This window comes from Chelon labrosus (genome assembly GCF_963514085.1).
Source record: "Chelon labrosus genome assembly, chromosome: 3".
Classification (NCBI taxonomy): domain Eukaryota; kingdom Metazoa; phylum Chordata; class Actinopteri; order Mugiliformes; family Mugilidae; genus Chelon; species Chelon labrosus.
In genome coordinates this window covers 32179487-32204082 of record NC_140339.1, presented here as the reverse complement: position 1 = coordinate 32204082, position 24596 = coordinate 32179487, and the positions used below count along the sequence as shown (strand labels likewise).

Here is a 24596-nt window from a genome sequence, read left to right as displayed (position 1 = left end):
TCATGGCAGGGTGTACAATCTCTCCACTAGCCTTTACAATGGCAATGGAGGTCATTATTAGGGCTTCCAAATGGGTGGTAGGTGGAGAAAGGCTGCAGGGAGGGCTTCGCCTCCCCCCAATTAGGGCCTACATGGACGACATCACGACTACAACGTCAACTGCTCCTTGTACCAGAAGATTGCTGGATAAGCCAAACGGCAACCTGCAGTGGGCTAGGATGAAAGTGAAGCCTATTAAATCTAGGAGTATTTCCATTGTTAAAGGAAAGGTAGTAGATAAGAAGTTTGTTATAAATGATGAGGTGGTTCCCACAGTGCTGGAGAAGCCAGTGAAGAGTTTGGGAAGATGGTATGATGCAAGTCTCAGTGATAAGGCGCAGTTTGAAGGGTTGAGGCAGGAAATGGTTCAAGGCATTTCAAGCATAGAGCGGTCAGGGCTACCAGGGAAGTTAAAATGATGGTGCTTGCAATTTGGTTTACTGCCCCAGCTAATGTGGCCGCTAACAGTGTATGAGGTTGCCCTGTCAAAGGTAGAAAAGTTAGAAAGGATGATTAATTCATCTATCAGAAAATGGCTCGGTGTCCCACGCTGCTTAAGCGGCACAGCCTTGTATGGGAAAGGCATTCTGGAGCTCCCAGTTACCAGCCTAACAGAGGAGTTTAAGTGTGCTAAAGTTAGACTGGAAATGACTCTTACTCAGTCAAAAGATCCAGTGGTCAGGAGTGCAGCGCCCACTGTTAAGACAGGGAGGAAGTGGAACCCAAAAGAGGCAGTACAGCAAGCACAGGCAGCTCTTAGGCATAGGGATATCATAGGCAATGTACAGCAAGGGCATGGAGGCCTAGGGCTGTGTGCAGGGAAACCTCTGTGGAGCAAGGCATCAGTAGTAGAAAGGAGAAAGATGGTAGTGGAAGAGGTACAGAAACAAGAGGAAGCAGTAAGATGCACTAAGGCAGTGTCGCAGGCTAAGCAGGGTCAATGGGTGAACTGGGAGAGTGTGGAGAAAAGGAAGTTGAAGTGGAGAGAGCTTTGGAGCATGGAGGCCAGCAGGATTAGATTTATGATAGGGGCCACTTATGATGTGCTGCCAACTCCCCAGAACCTAAACCAGTGGGTAGGTGAGGATGCTGCCTGCCCACTGTGCACTTGTGTATGCACGCTTAGCCATATTCTGACAGGTTGTAAGGTTAGTCTGTCCCAAGGACGTTACACCTGGCGTCACAATCAGGTACTGAAATGTTTAGCAGCTGTAATTGAGGAAAAACGAGTGAATGTAAATTCCATGGCTGTTAACAGGGAGAATAGATGCATTAAGTTTGTACGGGATGGAGAAAAGGCTAGACCAGCAGGCATAACACGGGACAGCTAAGAGTAGGAGGAGCCTGGGAGATGAGGGTGGATTTAAATGAACAGCTGGTTACTCCAGCCGAGATAGCTAGCACCCGTCTACGGCCAGATCTGCCGTTGTGGTCTGAGCCAGAGAAAGTAGTCTATTTCATAGAACTCACTGTCCCGTGGGAAGATAGAGTTGAGGCGGCTAACGAGCATAAGAGAGCCAAGTATGCAGAGCTAGCAGTAGACGCAGAGCAGAATGGATGGAAGGTTTATCTCCGCCCGGTAGAAGTGGGATGCCGTGGATTTGTGGCAAAGTCGGCGATTGCTCTTCTGAGCGAGCTGGGCATACGGGGAAAAAGCCAAAGGACTGCGGTATGTAACATGTCTCGGGCAGCAGAGAGAGCGAGCAAGTGGCTATGGGTAAGTAGAAAGCATGCTAGCTGGGGAACTAGCTAAAGGTAAGGATGGCTGTGTGACTTTAGTATGTTTGCAAATCATGTTAGATGTGGTCGGTTTGGTTCGTGGTTCAGTCCGCATCAACGGGGCGAACCATGGTAGATTTGTTTGTTTGGCTCGTGGTTTATAAAAGGACTAGGCTAATGATTGAAATATCAGTTGTTGATAGACATTAAATGGTGAGGAAAACGGGGTTGTGCAGTGACAGTGTGGAGGGGGGTGACTCCAGGACGCTGGAAGTCACTGTTAAGCCTTCTCGAGGTGTCGTGGGCCTAACTTAACGAAACATCGGTGAAGGGAGGTGCCCACTTGAAAACCCCAATGACATGCTGCATACTGCTGTTGTTTAGGCCAGGTTCCTGATGTCTTCATATTGCTTGGTAGCTATGGTTAGCTGCTGAGCGGGCCATACAAGCCAGCAGCGTTAGGTTAGCTCATATTTCACAAGGTTCGAATTATCCTCTGCTGCTCTGTGGGCCTACAAGCCAGCAGCATTTACTTAGTTTATTTAGATTGTAGGTTAAGCTAGCCAGCAGCACTTGGTTAGCTTACATTTCACAAGGTTTGAGTTAGCATCTGCTGCTGAGCGGGCCATACAAGCCAGCAGCATTTACTTAGTTCATTTAGATTGTAGGTTAAGCGTCATATCACATCACTATAGGTTTATTAGAGTTTCTCAGTTGGACAGGGCCTCTAAATGTGTTTTGCCTGGGATTGTGGCACAAGGGATTGTAACATCTAATCCTGTGTATTAATGAATATACTAAAATGTGTGACTTGATCCAATGTATATAGCCAAGTTAAATAAAACCAATCATTGTTGCAAAAACTAGATAGATGTTTAGTATCTATGTTTAGTATCTGTTTAGTATCTATGATTTGCACATCTGGGCCGATACAAAGTAATTTGTACTTGCCAAGAAAACATCCACAGGGTCTGAAACTAGTGTATGCACTAAATAACATTCAACCAACCACTTCGACAAAAACCTTCCTCGGAATAGTGTCAAAACAACATGACATACAGAACTGATATGCTTTTTTCTCCGCTTTCAAGGATATATTTATTTCTTTACAGAATTGCATCTCAGATGCCAAGTCTTTTACTGGTCTGCAGCTCCAATCAGAAACCTCTAGCCTGGTCCTAAATAATAAATGATCTGCTAGCAACTGAGCTAAGGGTCTTGATGGAATGCCCCGGTAAGGGAACTATTGCAAATCAGGTGCTCGGAAAGACAAGATGTCAGATCAGTACAGGTTCAGGTCATTTGAACCTGTACAGGTGTGTGAAAAGCCCAGCAGAGTCCTGGCATCTTGCAGGCAGTGAGGCAAGGCTGCTGTCTGAGGTGGAAACTCTGTGTGAACCATGGGATCTAAGCTTTTACTCACAAACTGCAGACGCACACACCATGCCCGGCACAAAGTCAATCCTCCAGCGGGTGTTCAATAATGTGCTGGTGGAGGTTAAAGTATTTCATCTTGAGAAAACAGGTATCCATCTCACAGAATAAGAGAACTGGATCAGCCTGTCTGTAACGACAGACCACTGGCTGACAAAATGTGACAATACTAAATATGTTGTTCACACTCTCAGTCTCACTTACCCTGCAAAGCTATTAACTCTGCTAGCAAAGACACCCAAAAATAATAGTAAATAAACAATTTACCCTAAGGGAGCTTCATGGGAGGTACAAAGCTATTAAGTTGCATTTGTGCTCATGGCTAGGAAAGAAGCAGCTGGTGACTTTGGGTGCACCGGAGAAGGGACTTCTCACCAGGCATAGTATTCTCAAAATCCACTCTAAGATGGTATAAAATGTGAATCTGGGACAATACATTGGGGAAAAAATTCTTACATATTATTTTGTATGGCAGAAAAACAAAGCAAAAGGTCAGTGTTTTTAGTTATCTTCTTACTCTTTGCATTATTGTGTTTGACCTTGACATGTCCCCTTTCCTAATGCAACATAAATTTTTTGGTGCCACATCTTTTGCTGCACTATTCAGCAATCTGTGCTTTGTCTCAGTGCAGCACGTCAAACACATACAGATACACCTGCAATAAAATTCCATTTCCCTGTTAAATTGTGAGGGGTTTCACTGTCAGATGGGAAAACACGCAGATGATCATGCCATTTCCCTGCTTGCCTTCTCAGTTTTATTTCCAAGAGTCCCTACAAACCAGTATCTTAAAATGTTACTAAAGAGCAAGCACAAGGAAGATTTAAAAGAAGTCGAAAGATGTGGAAAAGCTGTAGGTTTAGATTTGTTAGTATAAAAACTAAAATATTACCATTTGATTTGTGCAAATAAAAGTCTCAGTGATTTCTGATCTGTACAATTTACACATAGGAGGCTATGACACTACAGAAATATCTTCTCAAACAATGGCCATAACTGCATAAAGAGTGAGTTCTCCCCAGATAATTCTAATAAGCTGCTTTTGAGATTGTCTGGAGATTTAACCTAGAAAAGACCATGTGTTTATGGAAGCAAGGTCAAGGTACCTGAGGTAACAAAATATGGCAAAGTTACCCCATCAGCCCTAATTTCCATTGGGATGGCTATTTGAACAGCATCTGATGCCCCATTTTTAAGCTTTACAATGTTGGATAAGGGTGTGTGTGTTGCCCAAAACAGCAAATATTCCAAGACAGACAATCCGACAATCACACTTTCTTCATGAAGTAACAAGCTGGCAGTGTTGAGGTGAGAGGTGTGAGACACCTCACCAGAGAGACTAACTGAGAAAAAGCATGTTCCCTGTTTTCATAAGACATGTAAACTCCCTCTTTGTGATAGCTGTCTTCTAGTGTGGTCATTCAGAATGAATATAAAACACACTGGATTTCCAGTCTAGGTCTTAAAAACTAGTTGGCGAGAACGTAACCTTGCTCTCATGCTCAGTTCTGCAATAAAGGAATATATATTCATTCCCAGAGCTTCTATAGAGAAAACCCTCCGATACCAAAGAAAATGCTGCTCTGTACTAAATCTGACAAGTGAGGCAGCATCATCATGTTACTGTGACAGTACAGCAACACAAAGACACTTCTTCAACTTTGTGTCTGTATTTATTCATAGTAAGAGGCAGTGTTATCGTGAGAGCAACCAGGAAAACATATTTACGCTCTAATTTAGACTCTTAAATTACCATTGGTCTTAAACAAGACCATTTACATTTTAAAAGGAACCCAAGGATTTTAATCACTTTTGTGTGTCTCAAATCTACAGCAACCTTGCAAATTTTTGACTACTGTTAAAATGCACCACACTGCAAAAAAACAAAAAAACAACTTGTATTTTTTGGGCTAAAACAGAAATTGAAGTTGGTGAAGCTTGAAAATATAAATTATTGACATTTAAGGCAATAATGTTAGTTAGCACAACAAAGCAAGCCAGTTGTTTTTTCCAAAAAAAATTGATTAGTTGTTAATACTTGTATCTCCAAGTTGGGGTTCAATAGAAGGGACAACAATTGTACTAACTCTTGTTTCTTTGTTGAGAAATGCGGGAAAGCCAACTTTCTGAGTTGGCACTTTTCACTTGCCCTAACAGCCACAATTGTGGCTGTGCTGTCCTGAGCTGTAGTCCACATGGGTAAGTTTTAACCAACCTTTAATTAAATTAAGTTACAATGATACGGGAATTTTATTCTGAGGAGTGTTGTGCAGTATGTTGTAGATGAATGGAGAAGGCAATCTACACATTTTCAACATTTAAAAACAAACTTTTTAGTCATTAGTTTAAGCTAGTCGTGTGCTATACCGTTCATGCTCGCTAACTTGTTACAGCTAGCCATTAGGGTATTAATGCTAACTAAAATTGTGGTCGCAATGTTAGATGACATTTCATGTCATCTTTTAGAAAAATTGTCGATGTTACTACAGTGGCAATAACACTCATGCTACGTCGCTGCTCCAGGACCACAGCAGGTGAAGAGGTTTGACACTAGGGCCAGAGAGAGAGAGCGGAGCCGGACACAGGCTGTGCCTCGGTCCGCTGTGCCGTTAGTTTGCTGTCTGCCTCTCTTCTCGGTTCTCTGCCGTCTGCTGGTCTCAGTAAATGACTGTATGTTGAGACTGAACTCTCTTCGTTCAGTGCTCTCAGTGCTTTTTTCCGGCAACAGAGAGTTCAGTTTCCCCAAGATGGCGCCCGCCTGGATAAGCGAGCCGGATGCGAACGGTACTGTATTCCTTTTTTAATAAACTGCCTGTATACTTGCAAAGTTCTCAATGCTTCGGTTTACATGTAGAGACCCTAGTTATGCTACCGTGTAAGTGTGGTGATATTGTGAGCCTTGTTAGTGGTATAGAAATAGCGATTTATTTTACTGTGTCGGTGTGCCCCGAAGGCTAGCGTTATACGCTAAATAGCGGTTTGCAAGAAAACTGGTCACATTTGACTAACAAAACAAATACATGAAAACTAATACCAGAGAACGGTCGAACTCGGTACACATGTGTTATTAACCCCAGGTTCATTTTGCGCCGGAGTTCCCCTTTAATTAATTGTAGTTCATCTTCACTGCTGTTGCGTTCTGTAATTGTTAGTACACTGTTGCGACACTAGGTGGCACTACAGTTAGGTGTTGGGATTGAAAAAGGAGGCAAGAAGAAAAAAGATTGTTTATGGAGAATACAACCGTAAGCCTGTCTCTCTGCCGCTACATTAGCTTTATTAAATAAGTTAAGCCGTGTTCAGTAAACTGTTGGTTGCTACTACTCCGTGACTCGTTTTTTTCATTACCAAAGACATACAATTACTGAAATATAGTGGCTTTTTCTTAAACAAAGGGTATCTTGCTCTGTAGTGATCCTTTTTATAATGTTGTCAGACACTGATAATAATCTTGGCCTGTATGCAAATGACACCAACAAGCACTTTCAGTGGACATACCTTGACAGTGAGCAATCTGTCTTCCTTGATCCCTTCATCTTTCCCAATGTCCAGAGTGTCTTCAATAGTTGTACTCTCCTGGCTATGACTTGATGTAGCCTAATTGATGTCAGTTGATGTGTGTATGGGGGTTCAGTTTGTGGTTGTGGGATATGGGATGGAAATGGTTAATATGTCAAACTCGTAGTTCTATTTGCAGAAAAAATGTTTATCCAATAATTTGGAATTAATTTAGTAATATCTTATTCTGATTCACAGTATTTTAATGACTAATGTCATGCAAGTCACGTGTTGGTCTTTTCCTGTCTGTCAACACAAGGACACTGACCCAGAAGAGGAGCAGACAAAGGGCCTCACTGTGGGTATCCTCACTGTGCTGGAGGATGATGACAGCACAGCTCCTCAAAGTGTTGTGAGTATTGCTGTCGTTGTGGAATAAGAGACTGTCCTTCAAGATCTCCCTGACCTGCCAACTGCTTTTGCTTACCTCTTTGGGTTGATCTACACTTTAAACCTTAAGTACCCAAAAGATCTTAGGTACACTTTTGAAACTGTTCAGAAGGTTTTCATGGAACTTGCTACGGACATATGCTGTCACATAGTATTGAGCAGTTTTACAAAAAAATTCTGATTATTTTGAGACTGGAAGTTGTGGCGCTCAGTAACCTTGTAAACAGATTTATTATATTGATAGTTGTGTATCGTACTGGTTCTGTGAAGTCTGGTATACATGACTCGAATTTTTTATATTTTTTTTCTCCTCTCAATCTAAGTTTACAAGTATACAATGTGGCACAAGTTGACTGCTAGGACCGGGACAATTGGGTCTCAGTTTTCATTTACTTGGCCCTACTGGAAGGGATTTGATGCTGGTTTAAATAAATGTTTTGAATGCATACGTTGCATCTGTAATTTTTTATAAATTCGATAAAAAAAAAGTTATTTGTTCTAAATTGTAAAGTAGGGTTACACTATAAACTACTGCAGTGTGCAATTTTAAATTCCTCTTAAATTATTCTGCTATACTAAACCAAATTAAAGTGGATTCTGTATAAGAATTCAATTTTTACCATGTAAAATGTACAGGAGAGTTAGCAGAAGTAAGTATTAAAAGTTTTTACAATGTAAACTTAAAAGTTGGTACAACTAACAGGAGAATTAGCAGAAGTAAGGATTAGAAGTTTTTACAACGTAAAATTAAAAGTTAGTACAACTTCTAGTTGAGTTGCCAAATCAGACTTCAGAGTTGAGCAACTCAAAAGCAAAACTTAAAATATTTAGTTTAACTGCCCAACTTAAAATTTTATTGAAGTTTGTTGCCTTGAAAGTTTGAGTTATCCCAGCTTTTCTTTTTTTGCAGTGCAGCTGTGTACGTACAGTAACATGTTCCACCAACTAAGATATCTCTGACATCATCCCTTTCTGTCCTGAAACGAACAATACTCCTTTTCCTACTAATGAGCAGAGTGACAGATTAGACTGTGCAAAGGCCCTACCAAGAGTCAAACTATTTTTGCTTTTCTCAAACGTCACTATGTACTAACGCTGCACCAACATTTTGACTTCAAGGATCATGTCTTGTTGTTCACTCAAACACTGTTGCAATAAAAAAAATAAATAAATAAAAGCATGACAGTAAATCCCTATTAATTAGTTTTACTTTGTGTTTCAATCAAGTTTTCGTTCATTTTCTTAGTATTGCACATAATTCAGAAAGATGTAAGCAGAAATGGCTGGTATAATACCCGATTCACAAAGGAAAACCGGAAGTACCATTGTATGTAGGAACCATGTTTTCTTCTGCTAGTAAAAAAATTATCAAGGCCTTCTGCTTTCAGGGTTGGAAAACTGATTTGCTTCTGTAAAATTATTGTAATTGGTCTAGGAGGGACTGTTACAGTAAAGAAAAAAAAAGGGGAGGGGGTCATAAAATATTCAAATTTCAGATGTGCATGTAATGTGATGAGGACCGCTTAGGAAGAAGAAGACATTTTCTCCCTCCTTCATGTTGCCATTTCAATAAAGTAGGGATGCAGAGAGAAGGGAGGAACAGAACATACTGGGCAAAGCAGCTACTTACCCATCACTTTAACAAAGTAAGCATCTGCTTCAAAATTGTTCTTCAAAGCGTGAATGACCAAGTCATCTTTGCCCTCTGCCTTGCTCAGAACCAGCATATCTAATATACCCTGCAAATGAAGGCAGGCACAAAGGTAAGAGACAACGAGAACTCGATATGTGTGTGTTATGATGTACATTTTTATCCTTCTAACATACTAGAGTCTGATTTAGCAATATCACATTCTCTCTATTCCTCAATGTAATGGACGATGAGAGGGATAGTGGAATTCAGTAGATAGGCAACATTAGCAGTAGTAAATCACTCTGATAAGACAAGACATTCAATAAATCGAAATACAGCTACTGTTTCTATTGTTTACTGCATGTATGCGCAGGAAGTAGAGTTGAGTAGACTTTGTATGTGCATTTACTGTTCTAACATAAACACTTTATTGCCAAGATAGAAATAGAAATTCAGGCAAAAACACTTTAATTAAAGACTGACATTGTGTAAAAAGCTGAGTAAGAGTGCGTAAGGAGAGTAAAACAGCTGCAGAACATACATAGAAAATAAACTGCTTTATTTGGTGAATACAATAACTGGCAAAGATGGAGAAAAGTAGGCTTGCAAATAAGCTACTCTATGTGATCTTGACTGTATTACTGATAATAAAGAAGATATGAACTGATCATATTGTCCTGTCCTCGGCCCAAATGTGGAATTATTCTTCAGTAGAGTATAAACAGGACAACCAGTCTAAGAATACCTAAGTATACAGAGCCTTACACATAATCTGCATTAGATATCAACTATTCTTGTCTGCTCTGTGAGATGAATTCGTTTCTCTTTTCTACTTGGCATGAAGTTATTCAACTATGTATTAAAGAGTTTATTGGCATATCTAACAGGCAGGGGAAAGATGGCAGACAAATAGAGAAGAAACACATGAGGCAAGTGGTGCTGAGGTATGAGAGACAGTAATGGTCCAAACCAGAAACCAGCACATCAACTACTCACATCCTCATAGATGTCAAAGAACGTTGCCATGACGGCATGTTGGATGGCTCCCAAATCTGGTTGGTCCCAGTGGACTTGGAACATTCGTCCGACATCGTGGCAGCTACTGTTGTTACAGGGCACGTTCTCCAACAGGAAGGCCTGCTGACTGCTTGGAGGCAAAGCAAGAGAGCAAATGCATGTTATCGTTTGCATCTTAGATAGTTAAAGTCTGATAGTTTCTAAGTCAGAAGAAAAAATATGTTCATCTGTTGATCATTCTGACAGTTCAGATCAGCAGAATCAAATCGGCTGACAGATTTGAATCACAACTTAAACTAAAGTGCTATTAATTTGGCAATTTATGTTTCCCCAGCACTTTAAGCTGCTATGCTATGCACATATAGTCTCAGCATGATATTTCTCCATTTAGTTTGTTTTGTTTCTATATATATTGTATATTTCACTCCAAAAAGCTTTGTAGCACAGAATAATATCCTTAAAGTCACTTTCATAACTGATGTAAAGTAGTTCCAACAGAAGCAAAGCCTTTACTGAAATATTAGATGTGTGGTGGTGTTACTCTGTTAAATCTACATTAGTGATTTCTAGATCAAACAGAGTTGGAAAATTCAGAAATTCATATTTTCAGCATATTTTGATCTTTTCAAAATACAAACATTAGCATTTTACAGAATGAGATCTACCTCAACCTGGAGTCCCAGGCACCTGTAATAATATAATTGGTTCTACCATACATACTATGTGTCTACTAACAATTAGAAAACAATTATCTTACTGTATATACAGTACACATACATTACATACATATATGTATACATAAAAATGTATGTCCTTTTTACTTTTAATAATTTGCTTGGCTTGGATGTACAGGAAACTTTGCACCATACTATATTTAATATAGTATGCTGTACATCTGCTGCTGTAACCCCACCCTATATTTGGACTCTTTTTTGCAGGTGTGGACAAAATTACTTGACAAAAACAAAGGCATTTTCCCCAACACTCTACGTGTACTTTGTAAGCTCAGTCTTTGTCACCATCTCCCTTTGATTCACAGGTGAAATTGAATTCCCCTCTTTCTCCCTTTACATGTCTTTCTATCTTTGGAGACAGCTCTATGTAGCTGTTCTTAGATCTCAGCGTAAATGGTGAGCTAGAGAAATCTGCTGGTCTAAAAAATAGGAAAACTGTGAAAGACCTCGCCATCTTGGGACTTTAAATTACACATTCCCCCCTAAGTGTCTGGGGAGTGGATGTGAATACATTAGAAGACACTAGGTTTATTTTTAAACATCAAAGACTGTGTGAATGCCTTAGTTGTAGCAACATATTCATCTGCCACTGTTTAAAAAAGGAGGGACAACTGGAGTAAAATATTACCACAATGTACCATATATAGAGAACAGATTGATGGAGTATTGTAACTAATATGATTCAAGATTCTCCACTGTCATATACCAAGTAACAATGCAGCAACATTACCAGTAAAGAAATTCTGGGTTCTCGTGCCAGCTCAAATTCACAGAAGCAGCAAGGTATACAAAATAGAATTAATAAAAGAATAAAATGTTCAATCATTCATCTTCTGTAACTGCTTGTCCTGTGAGGGGTCATCGGGGGGCTGGAGCCTATCCCAGCTGTCATAGAGCAAGAAGCGGGGTACACCCTGGACAGGCCGCCAGTCTATCACAGGGCTAACAGAGAGACAAGACAACCATTCACACTCACATGCACACCTACGGCCAATTTAGAATCACCAATGAACCTAACGAGTACGTCTTTGGACGGTGGGACACAGAACCTTCTTGCTGTGAGGCATCAGTGCTAATCACCACGCCATTGTGCTGCCCCAGAATAAAATATATAACAACATAAAGTATATATATATAGAATGGAAATAGAATATAGAAATAGCTGTCGTTAGTAAATGTAATGATTGCATTGGTGCTGTGGTTGGACGAACAATCATGTGTTTATAAGGAGAAAAGCAGTGATCAGGATCAGTGTGGATGAGATGGAGTTGTCAATCTGGATCTGTAGTCTCTTTTGGACCCCTGAGCTTCATGACACATTTAGATTGGAATATGGAGTTAAAGGCAGATCTGAAGTTGATAAACAGCATTCACATGTACAGTATGTGTTCCTCTTGTTCAGGTGGAGTGCGAGTGCTATTGCATCGTCCATGGCCCTATTTAGCCAAACCGTAAAGGGTTGCGTGTAGAGGGCAGGGAGGATGAGATGTGAACTTTGATTGCCCTCTCAAAGCACTTCATCTTCATCATGGTGTAGGTGAGTGCTGTAGAGTGAACACACGTCCACCAGTTAGTTTGCACAAGCTTTGAGTACACAGCTTGGAATGTTGTCTGGTCCAAGAGGTTTACTTTTACTCTTTGTTAATAAATGTCTTTTAAACATACCTGTTTTCTGTTTAATGTTGCACAAGAGTGGATTTTGCCAACCTCCACACTGTCAAGAACTCCTTCAACTTTAAGAAGTTGTTAATGTGGAATTTTGGTTGTAGTTATTAAGTTAATCATTAATCAGAAATCCAAATTGACAATTTAGTATATTTTATGAGACTGATTTGATGAATTGGCTATCTTTTCCCTTCTCAGAAGGGTGGTGCCCCGAGGTGATCTAGTAATTCAGATCCAATTATTTAATAATAAATAATTATTTTTGATAATTATTAATTATTTATGATAGCCAAAGCCCAATATAAACTTTTTATTGAAATTGGGGTGCATACCATTGGACATTTTTTTTGCATGGAGGGGAAATTTCTAATGCGGCTGCAGCTCCAGCTCTTTCTCCTTTAGAAAGACACTGAAGCCCCAGTTGCTCCCAGTACGTGGCAGACGCATTATATATAGAATGCATGACCAAAAGTACCATATCTGCAGATACTCCCATTTACAGTACAACATAGGCATTGCCCATAAGATAATCCTTTAATTTATCCCACAGTGTGGAAATTTGCAGTGTTGGATACAGTATAAAGGACAGTGCACACAAGACATGGAAATTAGTTATACATATTGGTCTATTGGGAGCAGGCTTGGTTGTACAGCCTCACAGGAGTAGGAAGGAAGGACCTCCAGTAACACTTCTTTACACAGCGCAGGAGAAGTAGTCAGGTGCTGAAGGCGCTGCCCATTGCTGTTGTAACACCATGTAGGGGGTGGGATTGGTTTTCCAGCTTTCCTATCATCCTCCTGTCACTCACCACCTCCCCAGGCTCAAGAGGGCAGCCCCGAACAGAACACTTCTTAGTGGGTAAGAACTGTAGTCATATGTCAATAAGGACAGAATCTGGATTTAAAGCACTGCAAAGTACATAAAATGCAGGGATTTAATTAATTCCTGTGGCTGACACAGAATGCTTCAGGCATCTGTTACAGTAGTGTCATCTAAGATAGCATGTGCTGGTGTTGCAGGATGGATGGTTCTTTGTATGTGGCGGGGGTTGTGGAATCTTGTGTGGGATTAACTGACTTTGGCTGCGATTACACACAAAGGTCATTCTTTGTAATCTAGTAATACTGGGCCTGTGCTATCCCTTCCTCCTACCTCATTAGGCTTAAAGTTAACAGCACACTATATGATTGCTTGTCACTAAGGATGTGTCACAGCAGCATGCCCTGGTCAAGACACACTGTTAATGGTGAGCACTGATTGGCCCACCAGCAGATAATCAGGCCACCAGCTGGTGCACTTTTTCAGAGAGAATATGTGTGTGTGCGTGCGTGCGTGCGTTTGTGTGCGCGCGCGTAGAAAGAAATGTGACCATTTCAAAATTTCAGCCTGAACTATAGAAGGCATTTGATTGTTCTTCACCAATATGTGTTTGTCATTTTTTTGTTTTCAATCTCCCCTAGCTGTAGTGCTGCACTACAGCTTTGATGTAGTGCTGCACTACAGCTAGCGGAACACAAGGTCATGATGGGGATCTCAAACACGTTGTGTTGTGACACATATACATGCATGCTCCATTTAGCAAATGAGACATTAGTGTTAACGGTGTTAGGCTATGCTTTTGGTGTTCAGCCTGAAAGTTGATTACATGACATTAACACAATCTGCCTCACAACATGAAGGCTCTGGGTTCGAAGCCTTTCTGTGTGGAGTTTGCATGTTCTCCCTGTGTCTGCGTGGGTTCTCTCTGGGTACTCCGGCTTCCTCCCTCTGTCCAAAGACATGCTTAGGCCGTAGGTGTGCATGTGAGTGTGAATGGTCGTCTGTCTCTCTGTGTTAGCCCTGCGATAGACTGGCGACCTGCTGGGATAGGCTCCTCCCACTCCACCCCCACAACCCTTCACAGGACAAGCGGTTACAGAAGATGAATGAATCATTATTAAAGAGTCAATTAATTAAATGGTTTGTTTTTTAACTGTTCTGCAGTTGTAAACGAGTATAAGTGTTTCCACCATGGAGGCCTGGCTCCACCTTAGACACAGTGGAGCTTCCAGCTAAATGCTAATTTGCTTATATTGGCAGCACCAACATTATTCCGGTAGGCCTTCACACAGTGTACACTGAAGGCTGATAAATTGTCATTAGTTTTGCAAGTCATTACTTCAGTCAGTATGATGCATCACTGGAGAACCATAAACGTCCAACCATTAAGAACACAGTAAAATTGTGTGTCTGAGAATGTTAGCCGATTATTTTATAAACTCGGTGTCAGTTCTGATGTGTTTTTCTTGTGTGTGTATGTGTGCCTGCAGTCAATATTCCGCTGTTGTAGCTCTACCCATCTCCCATGTAATTGGCCTCCAGAGGGGCAGTCGACCAGACACCACTGTTACTGTCCACCTTCACCTTTTTCTCCATCCAGTTATCCTTCCATTCCTTTGCTCATCTCCCTCAAGGTGAATGGGTATACTAACGTGTTAACTCCTTCTTTCCTGTCCCTGTCAGGGTCTGACTGTGTCAAATTTTCTGTTGTTAGGTTTTGAGTTCTTGTCTGGTCACTTCCTGTTTTATTTTGAAGGATTGTGTGTTCCCTTGTCTCTGGTAGCTTACTTCCCCTTGTTGATTGCACTCCCTGCCCTAATGTGTTTCACCTGTGTCTAATTATCCCCCTCTCACTCAGTATATAAGCTCCACTCCCCCTTTCCTCCCGTGCCAGATCGTCTTGTCCCCTGTGTGAGAGTTCCAGCCTGAATTTGTTTGATTCCTGGATATCCGACCCAGTATTGTTCCTCCGACCTCTGAGTTTTGCCTGCCGTCTTTGTACCTCTGCCTTTTCTCGTGTGACTTCTGGTTTTGACCTTGGACTGTAATAAACTACACTGATTTTGCCTGAACCTTGGATTCCTCAATTGTGTCCTCCTGGCCTACCCCAGACAGTCCCACTTTATCTTGTCCAGTACTCTGCCTTTTCCTCTTCTACCTTCATCAGCACACCTTTGTTCCATACATGGAACACTCCAGCTTGCTGTTGTTCTCAACGAGAGCATAGATGGAATTAAGCTTCTCTGGAAAGGATGCAGGCAGTTTGTGATAGTCCTCCTTATATGTATCTGCTGTTAGAGCCACTGTAACGTCTATTTTGCCCCTGTATTGTCTCTTGGCATTACTGATATACAATAAATAATGCTAGGACTGCGGGTATTTTTATTGACTACAAGGAGTACTAGTATTGGTATTTAGCCAATGAAAATACTACTACTGCAATACTACTACTGTAGTGTAATACTACTACTACTACTACTTTCTACTGCTCTGTTGGAGCTTTTCTTTAAAAACAAAACAAAACAAAAAAAAAAACTCAAATTACATCATCACTATGATAACCCCCAGCTGCAGTGACTCAGACATAGCAAGCAAACCACTGACAGGTTGACAGTGAAAACGAGAGAGACTGAGAGCAAGAGAAAAAGAGACGAGGATGAAAGGTGAGGGGAAGGAGTGGGCAGGTCCACATAGATGAAGTGACAGCAAGACAGCGACGTGTTGTCAAGGCCCTGTAGTGCTCAGGTTTGTCATTCTACTAGCCAGTGTGATGATGAACACAGGCAGGGATGTCAAAGCACATTCTTTGGTAGTGACATTCCCCTACATGGGTTATCTGCCATTACTCACTCCTTTATGTTCACTCTTCTGTCTCTGTCACATTAGAAAGTCAGCTTTCTTTTAATTCTGCCCTTATTTGTCTTTAAGTTACCAATGATCTCCTCGTGGATTCAGACAGTAGACTTGTCTCTATACTTCTTCTGCTAGATCTTAGTGCTGCATTTGACACCACTGATCACAATATTTTACTACAGAGACTTGAAAGTGTGATCAGGATTAAAAAAACTAGACTGGTTTGAAATCTAAATTAGACTGGTTTGAGTCCTAAAAGATTCCAGTTTGTACATGTCAACAATGATTCTTCTATTTTCTACAATAGTAAGTTATGGAGTTCTTCAGGGTTCTGTGCTAGGACCAATACTCTTCACATTATATATGTTAATCAATCAATCAATCAATCAATCAATCTTTATTTATAAAGCACTTTAAAAACAAAAAGGTTGGCCAAAGTGCTGTACACAGACATGAGAATATAAAAACACAAAGAAAAATTAAAAACAAGATTTAAATCATAAAACCAATCAAACTATGTAAACAATAAGAACCAACATCTCATGCTGAGTTAAAAGCCAAAGAGAAAAAATGTGTTTTAAGAGAGGATTTAAAATGAGGAAGACAGTCGGCCTGCCTAATGTGCAAAGGCAAATTGTTCCACAGTTTGGAGCCAGCAACGGCAAAGGCACGGTCACCTCTCACCTTCCTCTTTGTCTTTGGGACAACCAACAATGACTGATCTGCCGACCTAAGAGAGTGTGAGGGAGCGTATGGCTGGAGCAATTCAGACAGATACTGAGGAGCAATTCCATGAATACATTTAAATACAAATAAAATAATTTTAAAATCAACCCAGAAACGGACAGGGGGCCAATGAATTTCCGCTAAAATTGGGGTAATGTGATCGTGCTTTTTGGTACCAGTTAAAAGTCGAGAAGCAGTGTTTTGAATCAGCTGTAGTCGAGACAGTGACATCTGGCTAAGCCCAACATAAAGTGCATTGCAGTAGTCTAAATGAGTTGTGATAAAAGCATGGATTAAAATCTCGAAGTGATGGAGAGAAAGAAATGGTTTTGCTTTGGCCAGTTGTCTCAGTTAGAAGAAACTGGACTTAACCACTGATTTAATCTGTGCATCCAATTTCAGAACGCTGTCAAGTCGTTGCTGTCTGTGTTAAATGCTGATTTAAAGGCCCCAGATCAGCATGGACCTCGGAGGCATCACTAGGCCCAAACAGCATGACCTCGGTCTTGTTATTGTTTAAGTGTGAGAAATTTATGGCCAGCCATGCCTTGATTTCTGCCAAGCACTCTAGCAGTCAGTTTGTGGAGTAATCATCAGCTTGTTTAAGGGGCAGATTAAATTTGGCTGTCATCAGCATAAAAATGGAATGCAATGTCATGTTTCCGTAGAACTGATCCAAGAGGATCCAAGTAGAGGAAAAACAGAAGCGGGCCAAGAATAGAGCCTTGGGGCACTCCTGATCTAAGGGGCACATTGGACTCTGCTGCTCCAACATGGACACAAAAACTTCTTTGAGTTAGGTAGGACCTAAACCAATCTCGGGCACGACCGCAAATGCCAACCCAGTTCTCCAGGCGAGACAGGAGGATCTAATGGTCCACTGTGTCGAAGGCAGCTGTTAGGTCCAACAGAACCAAAACAACCTGTGACCTTAATAATAAAACAGCTCAAGAACTTCTCACGGACTTCAGTTGAGTTCTCCAGACAGGTTGATTGTGGGCCATTAAGAACAGAGTTTACAGTTTTAAACAGAACAGGAGGATTGTGACAGCCAGAAGTAATGATGTCTGAGAAATGCTTGGACTTGGCAGCTTTCACAGTTCTCTGATAAAAACGCAAGCTGCCTTTCAACATCTGGAAGGACACCTGTAGCTTGTCCTTCTTCCACTTCCTCTCAGCTCTCCTGCACTCACGCCTCACAACACGCGTAGCATCGTTTATCCAGGGCTTAGGTCTGGGTTAAGGGCAATATTATTCGAAAACACGGCATAAACTTCCATTGCTATGGGTAAATGGATATCAGTCACTTTGTGTTTTCATCCTGCAGCACAATATCCCTATTTTAGGCTGTTCCTCTTCAAATGTGTACATTCTATGGGGAGTCAAAAACAAACACAATCAAAATGAAATTGACCCTAAGATAATTCTAATTATATTATTCCCCTCTAAATGATGTCTGTATCATAATAACTACAAAGTAAACACTACAGAGTAATATAATCTGAGGTTTTGAAGATATAGTAGCACAAACTAATTTGAATTATAGAAGTGAGAGCCTGGATCACCAACAGATCAGTGCCACCAGAAGACTTTAGCAGGTGGGGTATATATTATACAGGCTAAAAAATCAGCAGGTGAGCACTGTCTTTGTCCACACCAGAATAGCTCATATGACTGCAGAATTTTAATTCTTGTTATACTTTACATTTTACAAGTAACAGTCAAACTACGCATTAACAAGCTAAGCAGCTGGTTAAATCCATTCTAGTTTCAACTGAAAAATGAAATGGCTGATATACCAAATGTGGAGAGTTTACTCCAAGACTGACGTATCACATGCTGAGAGTTTAGAAGAGTTCATACATGGATACTGCCTGTGTAATTTTCTCTGAAGCACTCATTCAGACTACAAATTTTGGTGTGATAACATTGCAGCAATCCCCACAAGAATGTTACTTTGTTTACAACTAGCAATTAATTGCAAACATCATCACTCATTATGCTATTACTAAACTGTTTCCTGAAAGCTGCTTAATTTTCTTTGTTAACAAATTCACTTGAGGTCCAACCAGTCTCCCAACAGCAAAGTTGCACTTTGGAAAAAAAATACTGTGCAGGACTAACAGAGCAACTGACTCATTATACTCCGGATTCCACCCTGGTATGAGCAACAAAATGGAGAGACAAACACAGCTACTCAGCTTCTAACATACAGAGAGATGGATTTTAAATGGCATTGCCTAGCAACAGCCTTCTAAGCTCTTGGCAGCTGTTTGTTGTGGCGCATACTAATAGATGGAAACACACACAGACATGCACAAGCATTAACATTCACGGCAACAGGAAAACTTAATGTGAGGGAACTCATCAAGACATCAACAAGATCAAGAGCAGTGAGATTTGGATAACCATATGTGAGGTGGCACAGAAGGAGGCGTTAACTTAAGTTTGAACTCTGACTTCATCACGTTTTATCTGAATTTAACAGTACAAATGCAAATTGCAATACTGAAAGTCAACTGCCGTCAACAATAAAGATAGTAAATAGGAATTATTGTGGAGTAAACTATCCTTTTGGTCATGCTTGTTGATACCAGCCACCATTAGTAACACAGTACAAACGCTCATTCACTAAAAAAGTGCTTTACGAAGTACTATACCTAGTTTTCTGTTAGAAGAGCCCAGTAATTTGAAGACACATGTTAATACAGAAATATAAAACAAAGGCAAGCCCAGATAGACTGATCTGTTACCATATTTAAAACTAGTGAAAGGACGGTTTTCTAAAGCCAGAATCACTAACAGAGTAATGAGTTTTGGGTTTGGTTTAGCAATGATTCTGCCTAATGACAGCTGGGAAAAGCTGAAGCCCCGCCCTGCAACCCTCTAGAGAAGGGGTCCCCAACCACCGGGCCCCGGATCTGTAAACGCCTCTAGAGTCTAGAGGATAGGCGTTTACAGATAATGAATGAATGAATGCAGTGAGGTATTAGGAAATACTATTATTACACTTACATCGCTTACCTTGTGTGCAACTACTGTTTACTGTAGTAACTACTGTTTACTGTAGTACTTATATATTTTTTTACTACTGGCTGCAGGTACAACAGTACATTTCACTGTGCATTGTACTATGTATAACTGTGCATGTGACAAATGAAACCTATCTATCTATCTATCTATCTATTACACTTGTTTTATGAAATACAGATATGTAAGGCTGAGGGTAAAAATCTTTAAAGTTAAAAATCTTTAAAGAAACAGAGGGATTTAATTAAGTATGTAATAAAAATATAACAGTAATATGAGTAGAACAGGCAAACATTTTAAACTATAGCAAGATTATGAAAACAAGAATCCTAAAAGAATTATAGCATTTCACAGGCAGAAATTCTTCCTCAGACAAGTGTTTCTAGGTGTACTGCCTAAGCTATTTCACAAAATCCAAAGAAAAAAGCAAAGCTGAGGACAGGAAATGCAGTGGCAGACCAAGGAAACCGAATGCAGCAGATGAAAGGCACATTAGTGGATCCTGGTACATCCATTTACAAGCCAAATAAGTGATGAAAAGTGATCTTAATGGAAGACTTGCAGCCAAAAAGCCATTGCACCGATGTCTAAGCAAAGTCCACTGGTGTGTAGAAAAATAACAGAAGGTGCTCTGAACTGATGTGTCAACATGTGAAGTATTAGGTTCCAACAGAAGGCAGTTTGTACACTGAGACATCAACAAGGATGAGTGTATGCAGGCCACACTAAAGCATGACTATGAGTTTGTATAGGTTTGCAAAATGAAAACTGCTTTAGAATTAGAAAGTCACATGATATGGTTAAAGATTCGTCTTTGTTCAAAATTCATTAAGCAGCAATGATGCCATACAAACAGCTGGGCTAGTAAAAAACCCATTTTCAGAAAAAAAAAGTTCAAGGAGTCCGCAACAGATGACAAACTTGATGTCCACATCATAGCGCCATGTAGGGATTACAAATCACATGAAGAAACAGGAGACACTGCTGAATGTTGTGTGTGGTTATGCTCCACAAGGCAGTGTTGGTGAAGGAAATAGTGTTGATAGGAAAGCAATGTGCAGGTTTGGTGTTCAGGTGAGGAACTCAGAAAGTCAGAGGTGGTAGACTTTGCGATAAGTACAAACATGACTGTAGCGAACACTTTCAACCAAAAGAGGCTGGAACATAGGGTAACATATAAGAGCAGAGGCAGGAGCACGCAGACTATATCTTGTGTAGAAGGTGTAATCTGAAGGAGACTAGCGATTGTAAAGTAGTCCAGTAGAAGTGTAGCTAGACAGCATAGGATAATGGTGTGTAGAATGACTGGTGGTGAGGAAGCTGTCGAGAGCAAAGGCACAGCAGAGGACGAAGTGGTGGAAGTTCAAAAAGGAAGAGTGCTGTGCGATTTTTAAGTGGTGAGTTGAGACAGGCTTTAGGGGGTCAGGAGGTGCTTCCAGATGACTGGGTAACTACAGCTAAAGTGATCAGGGAGACAGGTAGGAAGGTATTAGGTGTGTCATCTGGAAGGGGGAAAAGATGACAAGGAGACTTGATGGTGAAATGAGGAAGTGCAGGAGAATATTCAGAGGAAGAGGTTGGCTAGGAAGAAGAGGAATGAGGAAAATAGGCAGGAATATAGGGAGATCCAGCAAGAGGGGAAGATAGTGGTGGGAAAGGTCTAACTGAAGGCACATGAGGACATATATGAGAGGCTGGACAGTAAGAAAGGTGAGAAGGATTTGTACTGGTTGGTGAAAGAGGGATACAGGTGGGAGGGAGGTGCAGCAGGTTACAGTGATAAAGGATAGTGACAGAAATGTGTTGACAGGTGATAGGAGCATGAAGGAAAGGTGAAAGGAATACTTTGAGGAACTGATGAATGAAGAAAATGAAAGGGAAAGAAAAGTTGAAGAGGCAACTATTGTTGAGCAGGAAGTAGAAAAGATTAGTAAGGGTGAAGTTAGGATGGCTTTGAAGAGGATGAAGAGTGGGAAGGCAGTTGGTCCTGATAACATAACTGTGAAGTGTCTCGTAGAGATGGAAGTGGAGTTTTTAATTGGTTTGTTTAACAAGATCTTGGAGAGTGAGGGGATGCCTGAACAATGGAGGTGGAATGTTTTGGTGCAAAGTTGCAGAAGCTACAGAGGTATCAAGCTAATGAAACATACAATGAAGATGTGGGAAAGGGCAGAAGGACAGAAAATGCTGCATTGTGTCTTTGTAGATCTAGAGAAAGCGTATGACAGGGTACCAAGAGAGGAGCCATTATATTTTTTGAGGAAGCAAAGAAGGATGTTAGAGTGGTGGAGGATATCAGGAGTTCATGGTGAAGGTGGGACTGCATCATGGCTCGGTTCTGATTTGGACAGGTTCAGAGATTAGAGCTGCTAGGCAGGAGGTCCAGAGCAAGACCAAAGAGCAGGTTTATAGATGTAGTGAAGGAGGATATGGAGGTAGGTATAGGGCTGCTCGATTATGCCAAAAATCATAATCATGATTATTTTGATTGATATTGTAATCACGATTATTAAAAACGATTATTCATTGATTTGAGAACAAGCATTCATTGAACTTTTAACTCTGGTATTTCTTTTAATACGATAAGTTTGAACTGAAAAACAAGAAAAATACAAATAAGAGAAAAATGTACAACTTTTTTTTTTAAACTTTATATTAATAAAATGAATTATGTAAAAATAAAAAATAAACACTTTCCCAGACTTGAAGTACTGTACACTGAAACAGAATTACTCCTCTTTACGATAAAAAACCCAACACCAACAATGGTGTAATGCTCTTGCTACAACAACCTTACCTAGTACTGCAAAAAAACATACTGTAGTAACAATCAGTATATCAATGATATAACAGTTAACATGGTAAAACTATATTTTGAGGTACAGGCACACTCTTTTGGCCAAAATTAGTATTAACAAGAATACCTGACTGACACACACTGGCTGTGCGGAAGCAGGGGTCGAGGAGCTTTTCGTTTTTGAGTTTTTGAGTTCCTTCACTGCTTGGTCATGTATTACTCTGTGTATGGACTTTAAATAAATAAACTGGTCGTGTTCCCTCGAGGTGCAGACACGGTCGTGTGACATCTTTTGCACAATATCTTTGTTTGTTCTGAGTCAGACTCCTCGAAACTGAAGTGTTTCCACACCACAGAAAGGCTGCCTTTCTGCCATCTTCTACACGTTTTTTTTCCCCAAACAACCACTGGCAATATGCATCGGCGTGGCTGAAAGTGAAGATTTTCAGGCGGGGCGGGGCGGAGCGGAGTGCACAGGTGGAGATGGAAGGGTTCGCTGCATATACCACACAAGACACGGCGTGTCTTACGATTATCTTGTTTTCATGATCGAGGGAAGCCAAAATCAAAATCAAAATTCAATTAATCGCCCACCCTTAGGTAGTTGGTGTGAGAAAAGAGGATACAGAAGATAGGGATGGAGGGATGGAAACAGATAATTCGCTATAGAGATCCCTGAAGGAAACAGTTGAAAGGAAAAGAAGAAGATTGATTGTAACCACTGTTGGGTTGATCTTATGACGTGATGTTGAGACAGAAAGGCAGACAGTTTAGAAGAAATTCTCTGGATAAAACTTTTTCCTGTCTTTAAGTACATGTTCTATGGAGACAGAAGAGATGAGAGGTTTGTTGTAATTGTGCTGGGGAACAATCTCAAGCAGAAGTTAACAACATTATTCTTCTACTGTCAGACCCTTGCTGACCTATAGCCTGAGAGGTTCTGCAGATAAAGGAAATGTGTATATGCTTTGTGAGAGTGTGTCGTGCAGTTGTTGATTTGCATTCTTTTCCACAGACATTCGTGATACCCGACAGCTCTTTTTGATTGACAATAATAGTTCAAATCACAGGTGTCTGCAATCACCAGTAATCAGAAATAATATGTGTATGGAACATTGCGGTTGTGCCATCGAGGAGTGATGTACAACAGAAATCACTTAAGTTCTGCACTTTCCATCTGTGACCTCATTTCGTATTCCAGAAATAGCTCCCTCTCACCTCACACTGCTCCATGCATGGCTGCATGAGACATGTACACTCTGATACACATGCACGCGCATCTAAGCAGGGCAGACCAGTGGAGGGTGTAGTGTGACATTTAGACCATTCCTCATGTGACGGGGGCTCTTATGAAGCCGAGGTGGACCATTTCAACATCAGACACTCACACCCAGCAGGATGCTCTGTGTCCCTGTGGAGAATGGAAAATGGAGAATGTGTGTGTGTGTGTCTTTCTGTGAATATGAAGTCTACCTTCACAGAGCTGCTACTTGCTCTCACATCATGGTGTATGTAAAAATAGCCTGGGAGTCTAACCACATCTGCGCAGCATTACTTTGATAGCAGGAAACAACACTTCAGTGACTGTAATTACAGCTGACAAGCTCTTAAAAGCAGCAGGACAGTAAGTTATGTACAGGCATATTCTCTTCATTAATTGATAAAGAAATGGAGCTGCTTGATGCTTGCCTTATTGCTTCACTGCTTCATCAGTGCTACAGTCCTGGAAGCCTTAGCAGAAGCTAAACCTCATAATTAATCCAAAGTGCTTTATTTATCACTCTGTATAATTATGATTTTCATAAACAGACTATAAGATGCTTTCAAGTTAATGTAGTTAACAAATAACTGAAAAAATAAATAGGGGCAAATGTATTTAAATAAATGTTATTTATTTGCGTAAAGAAAGAGGTGGTAAATTAAATCTATCTTAAACACATCTATCTTTTGGGGGGGTGTATCTAACTGCATCTGTGAAGGTTCTCAGTCATCCAGAGATTATATAGAGTATATCCAAAAAGCATTTAAGAAGGGCAACTGGACTTGTAGAGTTTTTTTTTTTTAAAGACTCATCCAAGTAGCTTCTTCAGTTGTAAGGGACTGGTGAGAAGGGTAAAAGAGGAACATCTGTGGGTGTAGCCCATCAAAAACTTTCTTGACTTGTTTCTGTTAACAACCAT

The 24596-nt window shown here is 40.6% G+C and overlaps 1 protein-coding gene across 2 annotated transcripts in view; it reads right to left on the bottom strand.

Annotated features, from left to right (window-relative positions):
- Positions 1-24596, bottom strand: part of itfg1 (integrin alpha FG-GAP repeat containing 1) — a 202917-nt gene that overhangs the window by 77698 nt on the left and 100623 nt on the right. The window contains exons 11-12 of one of the 2 annotated variants that reach the window (XM_084541942.1): positions 9771-9921; positions 8772-8880 (exon numbers count right to left, since the gene is read on the bottom strand). In XM_084541942.1, the coding sequence (XP_084398068.1) occupies positions 8772-8880; positions 9771-9921 (260 nt within the window). The remainder of the gene's footprint in view (positions 1-8771; positions 8881-9770; positions 9922-24596) is intronic. The other variant, XM_084541943.1, reaches the window with a different exon arrangement.